The 26,369-nt window shown below is 46.2% G+C and overlaps 1 protein-coding gene across 1 annotated transcript in view; it reads right to left on the bottom strand.

Moving 5' to 3' along the window:
- GABA-B-R3 (gamma-aminobutyric acid type B receptor subunit 3) overlaps nucleotides 1–26,369 on the bottom strand; it is a 394,949-nt gene that overhangs the window by 32,539 nt on the left and 336,041 nt on the right. Inside the window, exon 14 of the mRNA XM_050182939.3 lies at nucleotides 7,796–7,918. Coding sequence (XP_050038896.3) covers nucleotides 7,796–7,918 — 123 coding nt within the window. The remainder of the gene's footprint in view (nucleotides 1–7,795; nucleotides 7,919–26,369) is intronic.

Here is a 26,369-nt window from a genome sequence, read left to right as displayed (position 1 = left end):
TCAACATTTGATGCGACGCACAACCGCGGTGACTGTGCCAATTCATTCACAGCTGGCCTAGCTGTCTCTACAGTGCTCTGTTGGCACAGCACCTCGCCGCTCTCACTCTGGCCTTTAATGGCCTCTGCTGCCACTAAGGCATCGTTAGCTGCTAGCACTTCAAGTTCACCTATGAACGTGCTGCTAATCTCACAGGTACTACTACTTCTGTCGGCTTTCGACGAAAATCTGCTGTCTACTTTCTCCCACTTTCGCTGCGTCCAGCCTACAGATTTTTTAAGCCACTGTTGACTTCGTGCGTTTCACTGCTGCAAATTTTGTATCTGTTTATTCACTGTTGCCATTTCCCTTTCAAGCTCCTGCCGTTCTTGCTCACGCTCTTGGCGTTCTTGCCTAATTGATTTCCGTTCCTCTCTTTTGCATAGAATTCGGTTACCTAGTTTTTCGATGAGTTTCAAATCGTTGCCACTTTGTAAAATGGTTTTACGAATTTCTGCTTCCGTCAAGTCCTCCTCTACATTTACCATGAGCTCTTCACACAATCACAACAGGTCAACTCTCGTCAAACACGATAGGACCATGGTCGCTACTTTAAGCTTTGGCTCTGCTGTCACACAATACTTGCTGCGATACCCACGCAAATCAAGATACAAGTAAAAGATCCCCAGCGAATCAAATCCACAAACACAGAGAAATTGAAGCCTGGTAAATCTTACAGCCAAAACCAACCGCTTATACCCACTGAAGTAGCACCATATCACCAGCCCTACTCCGCCGTATTCAGTCAGTTGCAAGAGGTGGTCAATCCCAAGTCGCCTCCAACTTGATTGGGATACCGGTCGGTCATCATGTGCCAAAGTCCGTGAGCTGCCGTTGCTGTCTACGAGTCGTAGGCCGATCTCCGAGCCGTAGGCCGATCTGACCGCTGCCATTCAGTTGTCGGATTTGGAGGACGATCTCACCGTTGCCACCAGTTGTAGGAGTTGTAGGTCGTAGGGAGGAACTTGGGGGACAGGACTAGGCGAGCAGGATTTATTTACAGATATTTATATTAGAATAAGCGATAGATTCGACATTCTAGCGTGACTCCCAAATGGAGCACGCAAGACGAAGCATACAACATGCGAGCACGAAGCTCCAAACATATTGCTTGTCCAGCACGAGCACACAGCTCACGAGCACGATCACAGAGCACGATGACGAGCACACTCTAGCAGCCGGCAAACAGCCGCTTATAAACACTCCGTTCTCCCTAGATCCCTAGGTGAGGGAGACGGCAGTTCACCGCCAATTCGTAGCGTCCAACGTCATCGAAGTTGACCCGCCTTTTTGGAGGAGGAGGGCTCACACACACACGTACGCACTTTGGATTCCCGGAACCCGAGTTGAGCGTGTCCTCGTAGCCAGGTGGTCACGCCTGACCCCAGCCGGCGCCTCTAAATTCCAGAGCTGGCTTTCTCCTGTAGTCGCCACGAGTGTCAGCAGACTGTGACGGACCCTGGGGCCCACGTACCGCAAAGCACCCTTTTGTTAGGGAAGCTCTTCTTGCTGCAGCGAGATCATGAAGACCCGGCAAATCAACTAACAATACATGGGGCGCCAAACGTGGCCAGCCGTGCTGCCGTCGCCGATTCTCCGAACGAGGCGCATGGTGGATTAACGCTGCCGTAGTCTCCAGTTCTACGAAGGAAGTTCATGGTCGGTTAGCGCTGTCGTCCTCGCCGGTTCTCTGAAGGGCGCCACCACCGCGGGTCGATCGAAGCACGTGCAGCGGGCTGAGATAGCTTTGCAGAGCAGTACCCCTGCAGGCCGACCCTAACAGCGGCTAGCTGAGTAGCGGCTAGTAGCGGCTAGGCCAGCGGCTAGTCGTCAGTCTGAGTAGCCGAAAGGTCTGGGGAAATCAGTGCGTCAAACCGGGCGTCAGATGAAGTGCTGGTGTCAGGGTTTTCAGAAGACTGCGGGGCATCGATAGTAAGGGCCAGAGGGTCGTGCGCATCTAAATCGCTACGCTGCCCAGCGTGATACCTTCGGGAAGCAATTGTGGTGTGCGTGAAAAGTTAGGAATAGGGATACATGCCCGGTTCACAGAAACAGTTACAACTTAGTGAGGGAGGGCTAGGCCTTGTCAAAAGAGTGTCGAGGGAAGGAGAGATCATGTAGTCGTTGTCGCAAACCGTGAGATTTTAGGACACTGTGACAACGTCGCAGTAGCTGGTCGAATGCGAACAAACTCGGCAACACATAAATGCGGTGGTGACTCGGTGGTCAGATCAGGCGCAGAAGGGAGTTCCAACTGTAGAAAGCCAGGAGAGCAGTCGATGAAGGCAGAATTGATACTCAGGAAGTCATGGCCGAGGATGGCTTTGTGTGGACACTGGTGCAGAACAGTGAGTAGAACTGAGGTCTGGTGGCTAGCGACACTCACACAGGCAGTACACATGTCAACGTCGCAAGCTGTACCGCCGTCGGCAACACGAATGACAGGCGACGCCGCGAGCGTCAAAACCTCGCGGAGACGACGAGAAAGGCGAGCGCTCATAACCGATAATTGCGGCCTCGAGTCTATGAGCGACGAAACAGGCACGCCGTCCACTTGTGTGTCCAAAAGATGTTGTCGGGTGACCAGGGTCAAGGGAGGATTTCCGTGCAGGTTGGCCAATGCAGCATCACCTCCGGGAGCTGCACTGGTCGGTTTTCCGAAGAGGGATGGTGAGGGTATGGCGACGGCGAGAAACGGGCAATCGGTGAACGAGAACGCCGGTTCTATGGGGACGGCGAGCGGTACTCGTAGCATGGAGTCGGAGCAGCAACATTATAGTGCGGCGGGTCATTGTGGGCGTGAAAGAGCGAGGACCGGCTTTCTTCCGGGCGGTAAGAGTACGCGGGACAAGAAGGCGGAAGCTGACCATAGCGACAATGGCGGAAACATGATTTATCCCATTGCAGTTAAAGCATATTGGCTTGTCGTCATGTGTGTGCCACTGGTTTTGGTCGCGGTATACCAGATAGGTCGACTGTGGGCGGGGAGGTCGAAAGCAATTGTTGACAGTAGGCCTACTTACAGCACAGATGGGACGGACTCTTCGCGTACGACAGCTTGAATCAAAGAAACTGCCGGGTGGGACTCGTCGAACGAACGAGCCTCAGGAACCGATGGAGTCTCGCGCCGGGCAAGACGCAGCAAGTTTTCGCCACCAGGCCGCTGGATGTCTTCACACGATGAGGTAGCGGCGTTATTAGGAAGCCGAATGAGTTGTTGTGAGACACGACGGCTCTTTTCTTCTTCAAAGCGTCGGCACTCTCTTATAATGTCGTCGGCAGTCGAGCAGTACTTATACACTAGTAAATTAAAGGCGTCGTCGGCGATGCCTTTAAGAATGTGGCTGACTTTGTCAGCTTCGGGCATGTTGCGGTCGACCCGCCGACAGAGTGCTAATACACCCTGAACGTACACAACGTACGGCTCAGTAGTTGTTTGGGCCCTGCACGAAAGTTCCTTCTTGGAGGTTTGCTGGCGCCTAGCTGGCTTCCCAAAGACTTTCTGCAGCTTTTGCTTGCAGGTCTCCCAACTGGTCAATTCCTTCTCGTGTGTTTGGAACCAAACACGGGCCGTTCCCTTGAGGTAATAGACGATGTTAGCCAGCACTATAGTCGGGTCCCGCTTGTTATTCTTGCTGGCTCATTCGTATTCGATCATTCAGTCTTTGACGTCCATGGTGTCAGTGCCGGAGAAGGAGCCAGAATCTCGGAGTTGGGACAAGACAATCGGTGTTGTGGTAGCCGAAGCCGAAGCAGCGGGCCTCTCAGGCGACGTGGTCGAATGGCCCACAAGATGTCCGCTGCAAAGTTCCGTGATGGGATCGTGACGTACCCCGCAGCTCCACCAATATGTTACGGGGAGATGTACAGGAAAGGGGGTTTATTTACACTATGTTCAAGGAGACTAAAAATGGGGCATCAACAACAAAGATGGCGGACGATAGATCTCGCTTCGTCCTCCTCTTGTCCGCTGTACACTTCAGTATCTTGTTCTACATACGCAGGACAATTGGCTCATAATAATATTATTGAGTTTCTAGAGATAAATAGTGTTTTATCTGATGCTCAAAACGGCTTTCGACGCGGTTTCAGCACCATTACCCATCTTGGTGATTAACGCATGACATCATCGAGGCTTTAGACGTAGGTGACCAATCTGACGCAATATTTATAAATATAGCGAAAGCATTCGACACTGTTGCACTCTTAACTGTTGAAAAAGCTCTGTTATCCTCGACAACCATGCATTAGTTAACTGGACTTGCTTCTTTTCCCCCATATAGCGAGTCTCAATATGTACTCTTCAAATCTTTCCAATAATCTATTTTCAATGTAACATCTGACATGCCTTTTTAATTTATATGTGATTTACAACACAGTATTTTTGTTAAGGGGACACTAAATAGAAATATGATTGCACCTGTATTTGTAGATTGCCCTCCTGGGGGGGGGGGGGGGGGTTATTCTGTAAGAGTCCACCTAGTGGACTGTCCATTTCCGCCGCTGCTGATTGGATGCAGCTGTACGAGGGAGGAGGAGACGAGCGGCCCAGCCAATCAGCAACGGCCTAAATGAACAGTCCACTAGGTGGACTCCTACAGAATGCCTCCCCTGCAATAGCGAGAGCACCGCTCTTACCACGGGAGTGAGTGAGTGACTGAAAACATTACTGAGCTCTAGTAATTGTTTTTCTGTGGCTGGGGTGGATTCTTCAGGGTAGTTTTCCTCCTTGTGTCTTTCCCGGAGGTCCTCACCCGCTGCTTCGTCCGTCCTCTATCGCTATGGTCGGCTGCCCTCAGTCCAGGGCTCCGCTGGCCTCTGCTGTCCGTCGTGCACGCCGCACTAGACCTAGCTGGTATCCGCAGCGGTCGCTGGACAGCAGTTCCTCCCATTGCTCCGCACTTGGGTGTGATATGATTGGGACTACGTTAGTTTGTTGACATGCCCATGTTATGTGGTATAATGGGGGTTTCTCATTGCACCATGGACATTTGTCCTTATATAATGTGGGGTACATTTTACTTAGCACATTGAGGTTAGGGTACTACCCTGTTTGTAGTTGTCCCCATGCGACAGCTTCTCCCTTGCTAAGGGACTTGTGCGGCGTGGGGTAGCGCTTCCTGCTGCCTCTGTAATTGTCTGAAATGGCCGAGTACCTCGGAGTAAAAGTGTGGGTTCCTCAAGGTTGTCGACGTTGGACGCTCGGTAATCAGTGTACTCTCGACCTATCCTGTCCGCTTCTTGGTTCCCTGCCAGCTCCGTGTGTCACGGTATCCATACGAGCTTGTGCGCGCCGCGAGAAGACGCTGGGCAAAGGTACACGCACGAAAGACGGGTGGCGATTTCCCGCACCAGCCTGCCGTGACGTCGGGAATTTTGACGGCGCCTGCTGGGCTCTCTCTACGTGCAAAAATGAAGTACAATGTGTTCTAAAGGAGCCGAGGACTGAACTAGGCAAGTTTCGGGAACTAGCACTAAGCCCAGCGCTGTACAAATACGAAAAATACTTTGAAATCCGTGACGTCACATTAACGTACTGCCGTTGCGGTTTCGGCGCGAAATCCAAAATATTAAACTTTAACCTTCATTTTCTTTTCTCATATTCAAACCACTATGGCGAAATTATTGGCAATAGAGTTCTCATACGATACTTTACCAATCTAAACTTATTCATTGTTTTGCTTTAGCGTCCCTTTAAAATACGCATGTACGCTTATGATTGCGTTCTTTACCATACTATTAAATGTCCTAATGATCACGAAATTCTTAACGATACATCTGCATCATATTTTGCTAATGGTGCGAGACTTGGCAGACGCAAATTAACTTGGGAAAAACTGTTTCCATGTCATTTACTAAACGCTCTTTCCACCTTCTTTCACTTATTAGTTTAATGCTTCTCCACTAGAAAATGTGTCGCGGTATAAATAATTGGCCTTATATTCCCGAAATATTTTTCTTGGTCCCATCACATTGAACAGATGTGCAAGCGCGCGCTTAGAAAGCTAGGGTACCTGCAACGTACCCTACGTTCGGTCCCTCTTAACACAAGGCTCCTGATTTATAAAACACTAGTTCGTCCAACACTCGAGTATTACTCGGTCGTATGGAACCCACACAAGGAATCTGATATCGACAAAATTGAGTCTGTCCAAGAGAATGCTATACGCTTCATTTATCGTCGCCACAATAGGTATATTTAACCTAATTCCCACATTCACAATCGTCAGCCTGACACTCATCTTTTCCCGTCGCCACGTCGAATCGTTGAAGTTTTTCCATACTCTGATAAACTCTCTGCAAGATTCCTTTCACGTCACACCCGCTAGACCCGCATCCGCTAGACCACCACCATGCATTGAATATCGTCTGCTGAATTCCTCTTCTATATTGTTAACCAGTGATCTTTCTTGCATCTTGTAATATTTTCTGCTTTCTCTGTTTATTGCCTTCTTTGCCATCTGTGTATTTCCTACACCACACTCCTGCAACAGCTCTTCAAGTCTGCAGTAAGTTGATAAATGTAAATATGCTATTGTAAGGTACAATAGTAATGCGAGCAAGAACGAGGACACAAGAGGGAGAAAATTATGTCACAAAGATCGAGAAGGAAGAACCGATGGTCCCGATTTTTGTTAGTCACAACAATATGAAGCCAACGGATAATGAAGCCAAGGGAAACTTAAGGGAAATGATTTGTTGTCTTTAATTGACATCTACAAATGGTAAGGTAAAAGTAGATGAAAGAGAACGAAAAAATAAACAAAACGACAATTTGCCGCTGGTGGGAACCGCACCCTCCGCATATCGCGTGCGCTGATCTGCCAGTTGAGCTACGGCGACTCGCGTTTCTACGCCTACATTCTGGGATGTTTATGCATATGTGCAAGATCTGACCCTGGGAGTGTTAGCCAGCGCCGTCGCCGTAGTTCAATGGAAGAGCATCGCGTTGTAGAGGTTGTAGGCTCGGCTCCTGCCGATGGCAAGGCATTTTTTCGTCCTCTTTCATTTCCCTTTACCGCACCATTTCTACATGTCAGTTAAAAATGAATTATCCCCCTTATGCTTTCTTGGCTTCATTATCGGTTGGCTTCGTATTCTTGTGAGCAACACTTTTTTTACCAGACGAGTTTTCTTCGAACTTTTTACTCTATGTAGAGACACACCCTGACGCTAACTTCAGACAACGCTTTACTGTCGGCCAAGCAGTCGTTTATTATGATGTCCACGTCCTGCCGATGTCATAACCGGAAGCTAGCCCCTTTTCAGCACTCGTCCTGAATGCCAAGTCACTCGAGCGAAAGATCGGGCGACACATGCATGATGAACGCACGCTGACAACGAACACAAACGCGCACACTTACTTGCAATTATTTAGAAGCTCCTTTGCTGCGTGCGATACACGGGCGCCGCGCTTCCCGTAGGATCGAGCACGTCTGCGGCTGCACCGGTCGAGGCACGAGGAGGAATGACGTTCTATTTTTTCCCGTTATATATTCTTCACTACTGTAGCTTTTATACAGGCTGTAAAGCGCACGTAGCTGCTAAGCACTTCGACACGCAGCTATCACGTCAGAGAACCGGAGCTCGCACCCACAAGTTGGCAAACTAAAGCGGACGTACGTATGATGAGGAATTGAGGAATATATATATATATATATATATATATATATATATATATATATATATATATATATATATATATATATATATATATATATATATATATATATATATAAATGGCGTTCGAACTAACCTGCATGGTGAGATTTCTCATTGTCCTTTCCATGGGATCGCAGGTCACCCAGAGGGTGACAATCGCACAGTCGATAAGTACCAGAACGCAGACGAGTGCAATCAGCTGCTGGTCCTGGAGGAGCTGCAAGGAACAGAACGCGCGGAACACATGAGCGGTGTGGCGTGCAGAAAAATATAAGCAGGTTCTGGAAGGGATATCGAGAAGGGATGACGAGTTGATGTGGCGGGGAAGCGTACGGAGAATGGCAACGTGTGAACCGTAGCGGGTTCGCTGTATACTCGCGTGCTGAGGGATACACAATGAGGGGGCAGAGAGGAATGGTGCAGAAACAAGACCTCAACAGAAGCGCGAGAACATGGTGCATCATCTTCATCAGTGCTGTTGCGTCTGCCCGAAGGCTACAGCAAAGACAGACGAGTGGCACTTTTTGTTCCTAGGTCTGTAAAAGCCAGTGCTGTGCTTGGCGCAATTCTTGTTGGGTTCGTACGGCCGCTCTGTAGTGGCGGTCGTAAGCAGGCATGTGTTACAATGCCGCATTACTTGCCATTACGCAATGAACGTTGGTGTGAGATTTTTAATATAAACTCCGCAAAATGCTTAACATGAAGGCCCGGACACGGAAACAAGTTACAGATGGAAGGTCGAATGAGAAATTTTATAGCGCCATTCGAAGAGTATATCCTTTCTAGCTCTTTGGCGATACAACCGAATACGCAACTAGGCATGCAATCATTATGCGAGACGCAAGCACGTACTCACAGTCGAACGCCTCTACAGCCAACTGACCCGCAGAACGAAGGATTGATTATGTCCTGGCAGAAGAATTCCTATATTTTGTATGTATTGTAAACACCTCTAGAGCGAAGACCACTACAACGAATTCGCCTGTACAATGAAGGAATGCAGGCGTGCAGGACGGCTGATTTGCTGCTCTACAACGAAGGCAGCGGTGCCTTCACTGCCCTCCGCAGACGTCAGATGAGCTAACGGCCGCACTGTAGCTACGCATTGACGAGTGTACCGACCTCACCAGTTTAGTACTGCTGCACTGCTCCAGGAATCATTCAACTAGTACGCTGCTTGCTGTAATGCATCACCGGGCGCGACTGCTGACGAATACGTCGCAGTTGATGACGACGTGATGACGTAATCTTAACTGACCACCGACGATGTCTTCAAGGCTATCTAACGCAGAAAGGACGCGAATGTAAATGAATGCAACGGTTATGAACCTCATGTAAACTAACAAAGAATTTTGACGGCAACGGAGGCGATAGCGGCATTCGACTTTGCGTGGCCCACTCTTGCGTTTCACTGCCGAGCATGCTGCGAACGTTCGGTGCAATAAGGTTGGCTGCAGTCGTACATTCTGTCAGGCGAAGTGTGCACAAAAAATTAGCGCCTTACTTCAGCAAGCCTCTCTTGAATTCATGTTAAACAGAGGTTTTCTTTTGCTGAACGTGCTTAGACTCTTCCATTGTGAGCGGTATACAGTGCGCGACCTGTGTAACAGAATGGCCTGTATAACGAAAATGTCCCGAGCACTTCGCTATAATGGCGTCCGACTGTGTATACCCGCGCGTGTGGGGTGCGTGTGCGGGAGTGTTTGTGTGTTCCGTTCGGTGCGAAATCTACATACATGCATTCTTGACTCTTGTTTTCTTGTTGTTTTTTAAAAAAATATAGATTACGCGTGCAGCATGCGGGATCAGTTCTTGTTGTTGTTGCTGCTGCTGTTTTATTGGCAACCATTGAGGCGCGTCAGTCTTGCTTGTGTTGCGCGCGCGCTCGGCGTGGTTCTTTCATTGGATTCACACGACGGACCGAAACGATTATGCATCTCGTGGATCGAGCACTCAGGGACATCGAATCACGCCGCGAACACCTCGTCCGCGGCGCCTTCGTACTCGCCGCTGTTCGATGCCGCATGAGCTCGGTCGCGCTCGGACTTTGTATTTATTCGGCGATTCGGTCCCTTGTGTGAATCAGGTTTTACCAAAGACATCTCAAATGGCCTGCTATCCTCCTAACCAAAATGTCACTGTCATCTACAACATTCCAAAATAGGAGATGATCTCTATTGTAACCGATCATCCACAGATCTCTCTGCGTGGACCGTTAAGCCATCCGAAATGCACACGTTTTACAGCGAAGCTGTATATAGCTACCTTCCGGCGGTGGTCGATGTCCGTCCGTCTACGCGTCGACACGAAAAAAATTTCGTCTCCAGTTTCTCGCGAATGCCCTGTAGCTCTCAATCTAATGTAAGTGTCTTGGAAAAAAATTATGCTGAAATTGGCCACTAAGACGATTCTATCATTACGCCGAGTTCCTTTCATTTACTTGTAATAACTAGCTAGTTCACAGTGAAGTTGCAAACGTCACAGAATTCCTGTCTGCAATACATGACCGTCCACGGAGTGAAGATGGGAGTATGGTTACAGAAGACGGCTAGAACTCTTATTTTGTCGAAAGTATCCCGAAACAAATTATACGATAATTAGCCGCTAAGACGACTCCAACATTGTGCCGAGTTTCATCTACTTTTCATAATTACGTCTTTCACAGTCAAGTTGTAAATATCGTGGAATTCCCGTCTGCCATGCAGGGATATTTACACACGTCACTACCTTATGAAAGAATACAAATAAATCACTCCACATTCGAATGATGTGTTCATTGCCTGTATCAATCAATCAATCAATCAATCAATCAATCAATCAATCAATCAATCAATCAATCAATCAATCAATCAATCAATCAATCAATCAATCAATCAATCAATCAATCAATCAATCAATCAATCAATCAATCAATCAGTGGTGTTTTTTAAAGTGCCCAGGAACAACCTCGAGGGTCTTGGTGCTGGCGCACTCGGCAAAACAATGCACAGGAAGAACAATGCAAGCTCACACATACATACACACACATACACACGAGCGCACGCGCGCACACGTAAAACAAGAATAATTTCGCGAATACAAATTTTAACAGCATAAAATGTGCACACGAAGATAATACAAAGCAATAGTGCAGAAACAGACAAAAAGATTACAGAATGACGGAACACACAACAGGTATGATATTTTTTGTTCAGTTATAGAAATTCCTCTGCAACTCCTTTCAGGAAAATACTAAAATTAGGCATGATGATATCCAGGCACTCTGAATGGGCGTTATGTGTCACCTGTACTCTAGATAGAGGGTCACAAGAATCTGAAGGCTGAAGGCCTAGGCCCGCTGTTTCCTTGTACTTTACTGCGGAATGCAAAAGCGCACATTAGAAAGCAAGTGCGAGCAGCAGATTTTCCCATTTAATTATTTGTGGAGAAAAAGAACATCCTATTTGTTGCGTCTACAGGTGAGGGTAGGCAACGTGAATGTGTGCTTTATCTCTGTGGAGATGGAAGAATGTTGACAGAATCGATGTAAATTTAAATGTAGATGTGAACGTTTTTTGCACATTTTCGAGAAGTTCACAATTTGACCTACAAGTTCCACTCCAAACCACGGAGGCGTACTCAAGAACTGGAAGTCATACGCTCTTATATAAAGTTACAAATGGCGCAGGTTGTTTGAAGTCTCTCGTCACCCGGCATATTGTGCCGTGCGTTCGAAGTGTACGCTGCATCGTCTGTTGAGCGTGGGGCGAGGAAGAGAGCTGTCTACGTACACCCCAAGGTCCTTCGCTCCCTGAGCTCTTGGCAGGAGAACATCTTTAACGCTATAGGGAAATGAAGTCCTGTTAGATTTCCGCGTGAAGCTTACAACTTTCGTTTTTGATGCCTCCATGATACAAAAGTTGCAATGTTCTTCTGAAAAGCAGTGCAATCAACCTTTTTCACCACTTTGAAACGTTTCCGGTATAATAATAATAATAATAATAATAATAATAATAATAATAATAATAATAATAATAATAATAATAACGCTTGGCTTAAAGAATGAAAAAGGTTGATAGTTCATCTGGACTGAAAATTGTCAGATCAAGGTGCGGAAATCTCCCGACAGTCGGGCATTTCGCATCGTTTCTGATTCTGATCCATCTATTATTACCTAACCTTGCACACGCCTACTCATTTTCGATTTTTAAGTTGTGTCTAATGGATTCGTACTTATTGCCTGAAGAACTCGAGGCTTATTTTTCATCGCCTTGCCGTTCACTAATACAATTCAAAAATTGGAGGACGCTTAAGCTTCGCCTTCAAGAGTGAAACGCGACAGCGTTCCCGTCGACCCGCCAAGGGGTGTAAGACAATGCGCTACGGCGCAGCGATCACTTACGAGGCGCCCGGCATCGGACTTTGCACCCACCAATCACGCGGTGAGCGTCGAGCAACGCGGCGTTTGGCGCGGCAACGAAACGTGCGGCTGAGCAAGCGGAACGAACCAAAGAACTCGGTGTCTCGGAGGGGAAACGATCTACGCCAGCCAAACGTCGTGATCGGCACGGGCAGAGAGATATATAGATAGTGATCTAAAGAAAGGAAGGACGCTTGATTCTGCAACCCGTGAGAGAGCACGGCGAAGCGTCGTCAGGGGAGAGGGAGTCGGGCCCGCGACGCGCCTCGCACCGCTCCCCGCACAGCCCCAATGCGCGCGTGGCGCGCCACATGTCGGGACAGCGCCGTACATTGAGAGGAGGGGGTCTTCTGTGTTTGCCGCAAGATGGCTCTGCGTGTGCGGAAAGCGCAGAAGAAATGTAGCGGAAACGTACCTCGCTACTCGTGTAACAGCAACTTCAGTAAGTTACATGCTCATAATTACCGATACACACCGCAGTATAACTTTCTACGGCACGTTTCTAAGACAACACCGCATTCACTAGACGCGCTTTTGTACCGCTTTGAAGCATCGAACTCGTGGCTGAGTGTTTGTCAGCAAGGACCAGTACGTGGATATCTAAAAGAAGTGGTGTCATCTTTCCGCTTCTTATCGGTGCGTTTTTCTTTGCAATATTTGACAGATGTGTCACGCAAAAAACTGTACAAGGACCTTGTGGATGTGTTATTTCCTGTGCCATTGTACCGTGAATTATACTGTGCAGGCAAAGAAAAATATGTTTTGAAACGCGTTAAAAAAGTGCTAGTTGCGCCAGGAGTTAAAACCTTTTTTTTTAAGCTGCACACAGGAACCTTACCTGTTAAAACATGGTTAGAAGAAAAGGGTTTATTTGTTCCGTGGGGTACTCATTGTTTGTTATGCAAAAAGCCAGAGACAATTGAGCATGTGTTTTTAGATTGCTGGGGTGGAGTGTTCTTCTGGGACATCTTACAGAGAACCTTGAAAAAAGAGTTGCCATTAAGTCCGCACGGAATCCGTTATCTCACGGTCCAAAACGACGATGGTGTGCCTTTCGATCTGGTTATGCTCCTGGGCCTGCACAGTATATGGCGAACTCGGACTGCTGTACACAATGCGGATATTCACGCTAGACCGGTTCGCGAATATTTTTGCGAATCGGTGTCCCATTTTGTCGCAGTGCAGAAGGTGCAGTCGTATGTACCAGAGTGGGTTCCAAGATTAGAAATGTTGTTGCAGATGCCGAAATACTGATGGCTTGTAGTCAGCAAACAGCTGACGGTTCTTGGCACTATTATCTTGTTAATCTGTTCTTCTGATCTCGTAAACTCTGTGAAAAGCGAGGCAATAAAGAAAAAAAAAAAAAACTCGTGGCTGAGTGGTAGCGTCTCCGCCTCACACTCCGGAGACCCTGGTTCGATTCCCACGCAGCCCATGTTGCAAGTTGTTTTTATTTATGAATTGCATGCCGGGATTTTTCGCTCGCGGCCAACGCCGCGGACGACGACACCGGCTTTTCTGAAACAAGCTCCTTAACGCTGTCGTGTTAATACGCGAAGTCTGCCAAAAAACATGGACGACATGGCAATTTTTTTATCATCTACCCGTCGTTCCCAACGCCAACGAGCTGGCCCGTGCGCGCGAACGCACCCTCCGAGCCGGGGAAACGCCGCTCGCGGAGCTCCACAAGGACTCTCTCCGCACGTTCGACGAGATTACAAAGCACTATCAGCTCGGAAGGAAGGTCTGTCCCCCGCCCCACGCCAAGCTCTCTGGGCCTCAGTCTTCCACCCTTCGCATGCTGCACACCGGGTCCTATCCCAGGGTCAGCAGGTACGCCGACTCGTTCGAGCCCGATTGTCCGGATTGCGGAGATCCCTTCTGCGCTTTAGAACACCTGCTCTGGCGGTGTCCCTCGTTACGGGACCACGATCATCTCGCTATGGAAGAAGAGTGGGAGGAGGCGCTCAAGAGCTCCAACCTCGCCGCGCAGCTGCGGGCCGTCCAGAGGGCCCGCGGTCAGGCACAGCCTGCCCGTCCCGACGTGGGAGCGGGCCGCCGCGGCTAATCCCTCGTAGCCGCTCCTCGGGACCTAAAGAAAGTTCATTGCCTGCCTGCCTGCTACCCGTCATAATTTCTCTGTTATTTGCGTTAGTGAAACCTGGCTCTGCGCATGTCACAATAACTTGTATAGCTTTCCCTCGTACTCTTCTGAATACTGCCACCGCAATAACAGTAATCATGGTGGTGCTGCTTTTTTTTATCCTCTGAGTTGCGTTGACACTCAACGTGACGAACTGCGAATCTGTTTGGGTCGAATTTCATGATACATATTTTTTTAACAGGATAAGGAAAACCTAATGGTTACATCTATCGTTCACCTTCATCATCTGGAAGCGCACTTTGCTTAGCGCTGGGTGATTTGCTGCATAAATTAACATTCGAGCAGAAAAATGCCATTATCATAGGGGATATTAATATTAACCTTTTAGATACATCCAACTCACTACTTATTGATTACGTTAGCTGCCTAAATCGGTTTGGATAAGAAAACCTAATTACCCTTCCAACTCGCTGTCCCACAAATAAACGGGGTGCACTTATAGACCACGCATCTAATCTTCTTACTAACCCTGACTGTGATGCTGTCCAAGCTTTGATAACCGGTCGTTACCCAATATTCATGCGCTTAACTTTTACTGCTACCACTACCGATACAAACTTCACGAGAAAGAAGTTTAATTCGTCAATATTTATTGAATTAATTACCGCTTCAGACTGGTCCCCAGTAGTGCCATGTGATAACCCTGAAACTGTCTATAACACATTTTCAAAAATAACTTCCAGTGCTATTGCAGATTCCACAGTAGTAATGAATCGTAAAAAAAAAAGAACATTTTCAGCTCCTCGTAACCCATGGCTATCCACCAGCTTGCTAAATTGTGTGCGGAAAAAAGATAACCTTTACAGAAAAAAAAAGCCTGCCATTTCACACTGTGCTTCACGAAAGGTATAAGAAATATTCTAACCTATTAAGAAGACTACTCAAACAGGCTAAAACAAGGTATTATGAAAATGAAATTAAGTGCGCCGGTAATGATGTAAAAAACAATGGAGCCTATTAGACTGTCTTTTAGGTCGATCCACTCGTAATGCCGAAATAACCATGATACAATTGGGATATCTTCTTCTTGATAACCCTTTGGACATTGCAACCTCCTTCATTAATTTCTTCTGTACAGATAATCAAGGGTGCAACGATCCATTGATCCATGTTACCCCTGTGTACCTCATAGGCTTTCATTGTCATGAACAAGGCTCCTGTACGGGAGCCAAAACGCCTTGGTTTCTTTTCTTTTAATGTTTTTGGTCGGCGTCCGTTTTAGCCTTGAACTATGAGCAATCCCGACCAGACGAGTTTTTGCCGAACTCTTGATTTCATAGCTCTTTTCTTCACCCCGCGACATCTGAAGACATAGTGACACTCATTTTTAGTCTAAAACACTCAAGGCCTGGTCTTGACAACTTGAGCCCATCTCTCATAAAGATGACAGCGTACTTAACATCTAGAATATTCTGTCACATAGTGAGCCTTATCTTTAAGACACGAATTTTTTAAAGTTCTTTGAAGAAAGGCAAAATAATTCCTGTTTTCACGAAGGGAGATAAGCGTCTAACATGTCATCATCAGCCTGGTTACGCCCACTGCAGGGCAAAAGCCTCTCCCATACCCCGATCATCTACTAATTGTGGCCATGTTGTCCCTGCAAACTTCTTAATCTCATCCACCTACCTAACTTACTGCCGCCCCCTGCTACTCTTTCCTTCCCTTGGAATCCAGTCCGTAACTCTCAATGACCATCGGTTATCTTCCCTTCTCATTACATGTCCTGCCCATACCCGCTTCTTTTTCTTGATTTCAACTAAGATGTCATTAACTCGGCTTTGTTCCCTCCTCCAATCTGCTCTTTTCTTATCCCTTAACGTTACACCCATCATTCTTCTTTCCATAGCTCGTTGCGTTGTCCTCAATTTAAGTAGAGCTCTTTTCGTAAGCCTCCAGGTTTCTGCCCCATACGCGAGTACAGGTAAGACACAGCTGCTATACACTTTTCTGTCGAGGGATAATGGCAACCTGCTGTTCATAATCTGAAAATGCCTGCCAAACGCACCCCAGCCAATTCTTTTTATTCTTCTGATTATTTCAGTCTCATGATCCGGATCCGCGGTCACTAGCTGCCCTAAGCAGATGTATTCCCTTACCACTTCCAGTGCCTCGCTACCTATCGTAAACTTCTGTTCTGTTCCGAGACTGTTAAACATTACTTTAGTTTTCTGCAGATTAATTTTTAGACCCACCCTTCGGCTTTGCCTCACCAGGTCAGTGAGCATGCATTGCAGTTGGTCCCCTGAGTTACTAAGCAAGGCAATATCATCAGCGAATCGCAAGTTACTAAGGTATTCTCCATTAACTCTTATCCCCAATTCTTCCCAATCCAGGTCTCTGAACACGCTGTGAATAGCATTGGAGAGATCGTATCTCCCTGCCTGACACCTTTCTTTATTGGGATTTTGTTGCTTTCTTTATGGAGGACCACGGTGGCTGTGGAGCCGCTATAGATATCTTTCAGTATTTTTACATACGGCTCGTCTACACCCTGATTCCGTAATGCCTCCATGACTGCTGAGGTTTCGACTGAATCAAACGCTTTCTCGTAATCAAAGAAATCTATATATAAGGGTTGGTTATATTCCGCACATGTCTCTATCATCTGATTGATAGTGTGAACATGGCCTATCGTTGAGTAGCCTTTACGGAATCCTGCTTGGTCCTTTGGTTGACAGAAGTCTAAGGTGTTCCTGATTCTATTTGCGATTACCTTAGTAAATACTTTCTAGGCAACGGACAGTAAGCTGATTGTTCTATAATCTCTCAAGTCTTTGGCGTCCCCTTTCTTATGGATTAGGATTATGTTAGCGTTCTTCCAAGATTCTGGTACGCTCTAGGTCATGAGGCATTGCGTATACAGGGTGGTCAGTTTTTCTAGAACAGTCAGCCCACCATCCTTCAATAAATCTGCTGTTGCCTGATCTTCCCCAGCTGCCTTCCCCCTTTGCATAGCTCCCAAGGCTTGCTTTACTTCTTCCGGCGTTAATTATGGGATTTCAAATTCCTCTAGACTATTATCTCTTCCATTATCGTCGTAGGTGCCACTGGTACTGTATAAATCTCTATAGAACTCCTCAGCCACTTCAACTATCTCATCCATATTAGTAATGATATTGCCGGCTTTGTCTCTTAACGCATACATCTGATTGTTGCCTATTCCTATTTTCTTCTTCACTGCTTTTAGGCTTCCTCCGTTTCTCAGAGCATGTTCAATTCTATCCATATTATACTTCCTTATGTCAGCTGTCTTACGCTTGTTGATTAACTTGGAAAGTTCGGCCAGTTCTATTCCAGCTGTAGAGTTAGAGGCTTTCATACATTGGCGTTTCTTAATCAGATCTTTCATCTCCTTTCGATAGCTTACTGGTATCCTGTCTAACGGAGTTACCACCGACTTCTATTGCACACTCCTTAATGATGGCCATAAGATTGTCGTTCTTTGCTTCAACACTAAGGTCCTCTTCCTGAGTGAAAGCCGGATACCTGTTCTGTAGCTTGATCCGGAATTCCTCTATTTTCCCTCTTGCCGCTAACTCATTGATCCGCTTCTTATGTATCAGTTTCTTCCGTTCCCTCCTCAAGTCTAGGCTAATTCGTGTTCTTACCATTCTATGGTCACTGCAGCTCACCTTGCCGAGCCCGTCCACATGTTGTATGATGCCAGGGTTAGCGCAGAGTATAAAGTTTATTTCATTTCTAATCTCGCCATTCGGGCTCCTCCACGTCCACTTTCGGCTATCCCACTTGCGGAAGAACGTTTTCATTATCCGCATATTATTCTGTTCTGCAAACTCTGCTAATAACTCTCCCCTGCTACCCCTAGAGCCTATGCCATATTCCACCTCTGACTTGTCTCCAGCATGCTTCTTGCCTACCCTGGCATTGAAGTCGCCCCTCAGTATAGTGCATTTCTTTTCTTACTTTACCCATCGCCGATTCCACGTCTTCATAGAAGCTTTCGACTTCCTGGTCATCCTGACTGGATGTAGGGGCGTAGACCTGTACGACCTTCAATTTGTACCTCTTATTAAGTTTCACAACAAGACCTGCCACCCTCTCGTTAATGCTATAGAATTCCTGTATGTTACCAGCTATATTCTTATTAATCAGGAATCCGACTCCTAGTTCTCGTCTCTCCGCTAAGCCCCGGTAGCACAGGACGTGCCCGCTTTTTAGCACTGTATATGCTTCTGTTGTCCTCCTAACTTTACTGAGCCCTATTATATCCGATTTACTGCCCTCTGATTCCTCCAATAGCACTGCTAGACTCGCCTCACTAGGTAACGTTCTAGCGTTAAACGTTGCCAGGTTCAGATTCCAATGGCGGCCTGTTCTAACATGTAATTACTGCCATATTGTTATACTTTCGTTCTTTAGTAAAACTGTCGAAAAACTAACCGTAATACGCTTATCAAGTTATTTGTCTAAATTTCATATCCTATCACCAAATCAATTTGGGTTTAGGCAGGGATAATCAACTGATTTAGCCTTAATATTTCTCACAGATAAGATTCGACAGGCAATTGACACTGGAAATTTTGTTGGTGCATTATTTATTCATCTTTCTAAAGCGTTCCCTTTACTTGTTCATGACATACTTCTTGCTAAATTAGACTCTATCGGTATAACTGGCCAGCACTGCGATTATTACGTAACTGTTTGAGAGATACAGATGATACTGTGTGTATATCTAGCACTTACTCACACCCTAAAGCAATTAGGATTGGTGTACCGCAAGGATATATATTAGGACCTCTCTTGTTTTTAATATACATTAATGACATCTCACAGTGCCTAAAGTCATCTGACTGTATCCTTTACGCCGACGACGCTACCATCTTCTTCTCAGACAAAAGCCTTGATCTATTAATGTGTAAGCTTAACCACGACGCGGCAAACATTGTAACCTGGTGCCGACTAAACAGACTACAGATTAATACTACAAAATCTAACCTGTCATTTTCTCAGCTAAAAAAAAAAGCTTATCTTAGGGTCTCCATCGCTAACCTTTGCTTCCAGCACACTTTATTCTGCTGACAGTGTACTGTTTCTTGGGGTTATATCAGATAAACACTTAAAATTTGATGAGCATGTTTTATCTTTAACAAAGAAGGCAGCATATGGGATTAGAATATTAATTAATGTTCGCAATTAATTTAGTATAGTTTAGTATAGTTTAGATGAGTATTAGTATAGTTTAGTATAGTTTAGATGAGTATAAGACACTCATCTCCCCTATTACGCTTTTATTGGCACGTATATTAATTATCGCATATCATCATGGGGGAACACGTATCCCACATTTATCTTCACTGCAGCATAGCCAAAATAAAGCAATTCGCATCATTACACGTAGAAGCTACACATTCGAAGCATCTCCATTGCTCAAGTCTAACGGTATTTTATCATTACAGAAACTAAATAAATGCTGACTTGGAATACTTGTTCATAAATCTGTTAACGGAAAGCTACCATTCCCTATAGTTACTAACAGCGAGTATCCACACTCCACGTCTACCCGATTCTTCCTTACCAACAGCTATTTATAACCAAAACCTAGAACTAATTATGGTAACTTTACTACAAATTTTTCAGTCACACTACTTTGGAACACACTACCGTGTGATATTAAGATACTCTCTCATTTTTACACATTCAAATCAAGCCTGCGTAAATTTTTGCACTCAATATAATAATTTCATCGTTACCATCCTAGTAACAATTGTTTTGTGGTATTAAAATATTTTACAGTGTTAGTTAGTGCCTAACTTTTCAAATTATTTATTGATTTATTTTCTTAAAGCGCCCAAGAAGAGCTTTACGCCTTAATATTGGTGCACTTGTGCTACACAAAGAATATAAAACCGAAAAACAAAACAGAACATCTAAAACAACAGTGGTACAAAGTGCAACAAAAATTGAATTATTCAGATACAGAAGTCAGATGATGAGCGAACAGTAGAACTGAATATATCAGGATCATCACGCAAATTTTGTTGTGTTACAAGACGTGTTATAGCGTTAGAGATGCAAGAGGAATCTACGTAGAAAACGCTAGGACTATATATACGCAGGTTAGGGCAAGAGACGTAGAAGGTTACAGCTGACAGTAACCACGGACAGAAGTGGTTGTGAATTAGTTTATACAAAAATAAGTAATCACAGTATTTCTGCCTTATTTCCAGGGGTCTAATATTAAACATGCGCAGTACACGCTCATAGGCATAAAATACACGGCGCTCGAGAAATCGATCGTACAGGATACGAATGAAACGTCGCTGAAAACATTCCATTTTTGCAACATTGGTCAAATTAATACAGTTCCATACACCAGAACTAAACTCTAACTTCCAGCGGACAAAAGAAGAATACGAGAGAATAACGCAGTTCACATTCGTAAAATTTTTAGTCATCCTTGATATGATGCCTAACTTCCGGTAGGATACATCAACGATGCTTGAAACATGTTCTTCGAAAGTTGGCTGGGAGTCAACCAATATTCCTAAGTCGCGCGTACAACTCCCTCTTTTCAAAGGAATGTTGTCAAATGAGTATTCGTATAGTAAAGGGTACATTTTGCGACGAAAGGAAACAACAAGTGTCCTGGATTAATGCTCATAAAGTTGGAAGCACACCACTGCGCAACACAATTAACATCTTCCTGTAATAATTCACAATCATGCTCTGATTGTGAGCTTAATATCTTCTTTATAATTAAGATCATCTTAATAGCTTAATATCGTCAGCGTATATTATTATTATTATTATTATTATTATTATTATTATTATTATTATTATTATTATTATTATTATTTGTTTTGAACACATATACACAATTAACAGGAAATTGAAAACGAGGAGGAGGCTGGCAACTGCCACCGGAAGGGGCACAACGCCTGCCTACTCTTCAGACGGGAGGTGACAGCAACAGAGAAATGGAAGATAGGAAGGAGGGGAGGAAAGAGGAAAGGAAGAGAAACAGGACAAATCTAAAGACTACAGTAGAACACAGTACAGGTCACACACAGTAGAGCCGGTCACTAAAGGTCACGCTACTACAGAATGGTGAATAGAATAGTTTCGACGCTGCAAAAGTGAACCTAAGTTAGTTAACTCTAGAAAAGTAAGTAGAGCGCGATGAGCCTGATCACGTTTAGACGCACAACCACTGGGGTACAAACATTCGTCGAGTGTCGTACACCGCGGGCCAAGGAGATGATAGTTTCTCACTAGCGACATGCGCTGCGCACTGAAAGCGGGACGCTCAAATATAAGGTGCTGAAGTGTCTCGCAGCAGCCACAAGACGTACACAATGGACTTGACAGACGTCCTTGTCTGTATAAACGTTCGTGCACGTTCACGCAGCCAACCCTCAGCTTGAGTAGTTGTGCTCTAGCATGACGAGGCAAGCCTCGACCGCGAACACGGGGCGGGAACGTTCCATTTGCGACGCGCTGGTCTATATGCTGCTTGAATAGGTGGCGACGAATCAGCAGACGAGCGCCATCAAGCTTGCACAAAATTTCTAGGCAGTCACAGTTGTTATGAGAGCAAGTTGAAGCGAGCCGATCAGCCTCTTCATTTCCGGCGATTCCTACGTGTGAAGATACCCATTGAGCAACGAGCGATACCCCACGTGATGAAATTTTGCTCGCAGAGTCAGTAATGCTAAGCACAAGTGGACAATCAAGCTCACTGCGTTGTAACCTGTTAAGCGCAGCACGGGAGTTCGTAAAGATGACAACCTTCGATGTAGTTAACTCCTCTTGCACGTATTTCACTGCAACATTAATCGCTGCTAGTTCTGCAGTTGTTGACGAAGTTGGATGAGGTATTTGAAAGATACGTCGTATTTGAGTTGATGGGCATAAAAAAGCTGCAGAAGCGCCTTGACCATCGTTGTGTACAGATGCATCTGTGAATACTTGAAGATAATCTGGAAACCTTTCGAACATGTGAGACTGAGCCAATTGGAATATTGCCGAAACAGGCATATCAGGCTTTTTAGGTATGTCAGGGATTGTGAGGTAAATGGGGAATACGTGTTTCGTGATATCTTTTGGAGGCGGAGGCGTATTTGAAGCAGCTTGCAGCCTCAGGGGTAACTGATGCGCTTCAGTGAGTAATGCAATAGATTGCGCTTCACGAGGTAATCCAAACATTAGTCGAAGGGCAACGTGATGATCTCGCTCCAGTTGGGCCATCAAACTATAGGCGGTATGTTCAGGACTGGTAATGCGTACATCATGCCTGAGAGTACAGATGACTGGTACACCTGTAGAGCTGTTGTTTGGTCGCAGCCAGCACCTCTAACAGTCAAGGCGGCCACATACTTAAGGAGGGACTGCGATTTGCGTCGTACAGATTTAACGGCAGGACGCCAAGAAATGCGATCATCCACAATTAACCCCAAATAACGGTGTTGTCGCACCCAGTTTATAGGCGTTTCGTCAAGATACAGTCGGCTCATTGTTCGACGAGCGCATTGTTTAGAGTGATATGCTATTGCAGCCGACTTAGCAGGTAATATGAGCAGACCAACTTCACCCAAGTACTCCGAAGTAGCGTTTAGAGCTCTTTGCAGACTTGCCCGAAGCCGCGGACCAAGGTGCGAAGGGCCGCTTACCCACAGAGCAATGTCATCTGCGTAGACAGCTATGCTCACATGGAACTCACTGTCCCGAGGCAAACGACTTAGAAGTGCGGCGAGTACGGTGTTAAACAAAAGCGGCGATAATACGATGCCCTGTGGGACACCGCAATTCCCATTTCGGTATTCACTAGTTACGCCTCCGACAAGCGCTTTCATCCGGCGCTCCGAGAGAAAATTATGCACAAAGTGGAGCGGACGACCCGAAATTTCCGCGGTTGCAAGAGTGAAAATAATCTCCTTATGCGAAACTGAATCGAAAGCTTGCTGTATGTATAGGAAGAGCATGTAGGCGGAATGCTTGTTTCCTTTAGCAAATTCGAGCGCTTAGACAAGGTCTGATATGCTGTCCAGAGCTAGCTGAACGGCGGCGACGAAAGCCACTCATGACACCAGGGAAAAAATTCAGCCCCTCTAGCCTGACATCTAAGCGAAACAAGACCATTCGCTCCATTAACTTGATGACATTTGAAGTTAGGGATATTGGCCAGTAGGACTTGAGGTGCCTTGCAGGACGCCCGTGCTTTAAAATTGGTATCACCACGGACGATTTCCATTCAGCAGGGATTACACCGGTTCTCCATATTTCATTACACTCGTCCAATATACGGTCATGAAAACTCTTTTATCAACGTTCCACAATGCTTGATACGTCACACCATCTTCGCCTGGAGCAGTGCGGCGTTTGGAGAGGATCAGCGCGTGTCGTAGCTCCTCAAGAGTGAAATCTGCCTCGTCCATCTGGCAGGCTGGACCGTAGGAAGCGGTTATGGTGCTGTGACTTGTCAAAGAAGGAAAGTCGCCATTTGTGGTGTCACTGGATGCAGGAGAGACGAAAATGCCTGCAAATGCCTCCGCTATTACTTTTTGTGACTGGCTACTCGCTATGCTCAATGAACCCGTAGGATTCTTGCAGATTTCAGGAGCGCGGAGAGCCTTCAGTATGCGCCATACACTTCCAAAACCACTTCCAGTATGCAATGAACTACACAAAGCTTCCCAGCTCTTGCGACGAAGCTGTTTTGTATGCCACCATATGGCTGCATCAATGCGATTATATATAGTCCAGTCGGTGTGTCGTTTAGAGCGCTGTGCCCCTCTATAAGCGCGCCGTCGACATGCGCGGAGCCGCAAAAGCTTTAGATCGGGGTTTGGTTTGCCGATACGCCGTCGTCGTTGTACTGTAGCTTCTCGTAAGCACTCACTCATAAGTTTAAACAGGCTGTCTTGAGATGGTGCCTCTGAGATCAGCTGACGGAACTTGTTCCAGTTAGTCACTGTATAAACGACATCCTGGGGACCCGCAGTATGTGTTGGTGTTAACCAAATGGGTAGGTGATCTGAGCCCCACGGGTCAGGTTCACATGACCAGACTAAGGACACATCTTTCGTTGATATCGCAAGGTCTATAGTGGAATGCTCCTTTCCTCTACCTATAAATGTAGGTGAACCGTCATTCAGTATTTGCAGATCGTTCTTGATAATGATCTCGTTAATCTCTGCCCCACGATTGTCTTCGGGACGGCTACACCAGCTTGGATGGTGGGTATTAAAATCTCCGCGTAACACAAACGATGCACCACACCGAGACACTAAGCACTCAAGTAGTGAGGTATCGGAAGAACGTGTAGGCCTGTTGTATGTGCTTGCCACCGTCGTAGACACATCTCTGAGGCTCACAGTAACAGCTGCACACTCAAACTCATCGTCACAGATGCCGTCAGTGTCAAGAACCGCGAAGTCCAAGTCAGCACGCACGTACACTGATGCTTTTGAAGCATTGCGCGTATGCGGCGCGTCCACACACTGGAAAGAGCCACAAACTGGTTCCGCACATCGAGTGTTACTGTGGACACCCACGAAGCCTGGCAATCGATATTCGTCTTTCCTTACGTTAGTTTCCTGAAGCGATATAACGTCTGGTGGAGTCTTCACAGCGATGAGTCGAAGAACTAGATCAGGGTGCCGCGGTCGCATCGACCTGACATTCCATTGCAGCCCAAAGGGGCGAGGCTGCTGAGAACTGTTAAAATTGTTTCCAGTGAAACGTCTAATGAGTGCCGTCGAGGACTGGAATGAGGGTCTCCAAAAGTTGCTCTGCTGCTGACGTTGCTGGTGTCTGGCGACCGGCGATTAGAGATGTGATGACGTTGACAAGCATCTTCAGAAGATTGACAAGTTGCACATAGTCGTTGGCTGATACCGGTTTAGGTACTGTGTTCGCAGCGCTTTCCACTGTGGTCGAAGTCTTTGTACATACTTGTTCCGAAGATTTCGATGGCAGCGCTGGCCACGATGTGTCTGAGAGGCAGAAGGTCCGCTCCCCTACTTTCCGATGCGTAGTGTCTTTGTCATTCTTTGAGCGCACTGCTTTTCCAGTCGCTGGGGCAGCACTACGGCGACGGGAGCTTTCATCTCCTGCTGCCTTCTTTCTGGCTTTCTCTTTTAGTGCCTTTAGTTCATTCTTCAATGAGAGACATCCTTTATCCATTGCCAAATGTTCACCATTACAGTTAGGGCACCGATATGCCTGACTTTCACAGGAATCTACACGGTGATTCCCACCGCATTTGGCACAGACCAGATCTCTGGTGCAAAAGCCCTGAACATGACCAATCTTAAAACACTTGTGACATTGCAAAGGCCGTGGTACGAAAGGTCGAACAGGATAGCGCACAAGTCCAGTCTTTATATGACTAGGTAGCTTTCCAGAGGCAAAAAGTATATTCATACACTTTAACGAGCCCAGCCTTCGTACGCTAATTATTTTGCATGGTGGCGTGCAAACGACCATGTTCTTAAAAACGTCATCTTTGATATCCAAGTCCACATCAGATACGACACCAGCTGCTATATTTGTACCCTGTGGTATGTAGGGACGCGCGTGGACCCCACAGATTTCACACAAACCAAGCAGAGTTTGCACCATCTTATCATCAGTTGTTTCAGCAGCAATGACATTTTTCCAGGAGTTCACGCGAACCTCATGGATTAGTCCAGGGGCAAGTTTGAAGAAGAAATCATTAGGTTTCTTCAGAAGAACTTCAGTTTGGCTTAGTTGGTGTTTACTGCATATCATATTGACAGCAAATAAAGACGAGGACAGCGGGGGAGAGCACATAAACACGCTGTCCCCGTCTTTATTTGCGCTCAATATGATATGCATTAGGTTTCTGTCGAGAGATAGCATTCAGGCTTACCATTGCATCGACGGGCATGAAGGCTACTGTCGTAGTCTTGATGGTGCTGTACATGATAGTCGCTTCACTTGAAGACGATACCGGAGACGTCTGTCTTAGACGGCGGTGCTTGACAGGTATGAAAGCATCTGAATCTTCCGATCTTGAGTCAGAAAGCTCGGAATCAGCAGAGTCGGACCCTACTGCCGATCTGAGCCGCTTCCGAGCCGCGGGCGGTCTATGCTGACCGCCAGACGCATCAAAGGCCA

The sequence above is a fragment of the Dermacentor andersoni genome, chromosome 4 (assembly GCF_023375885.2).
Source record: "Dermacentor andersoni chromosome 4, qqDerAnde1_hic_scaffold, whole genome shotgun sequence".
Taxonomy (NCBI): Eukaryota; Metazoa; Arthropoda; class Arachnida; order Ixodida; family Ixodidae; genus Dermacentor; species Dermacentor andersoni.
Note: the sequence above shows the minus strand (reverse complement) of the source record. Positions and strands in the feature narration are given on the sequence as shown.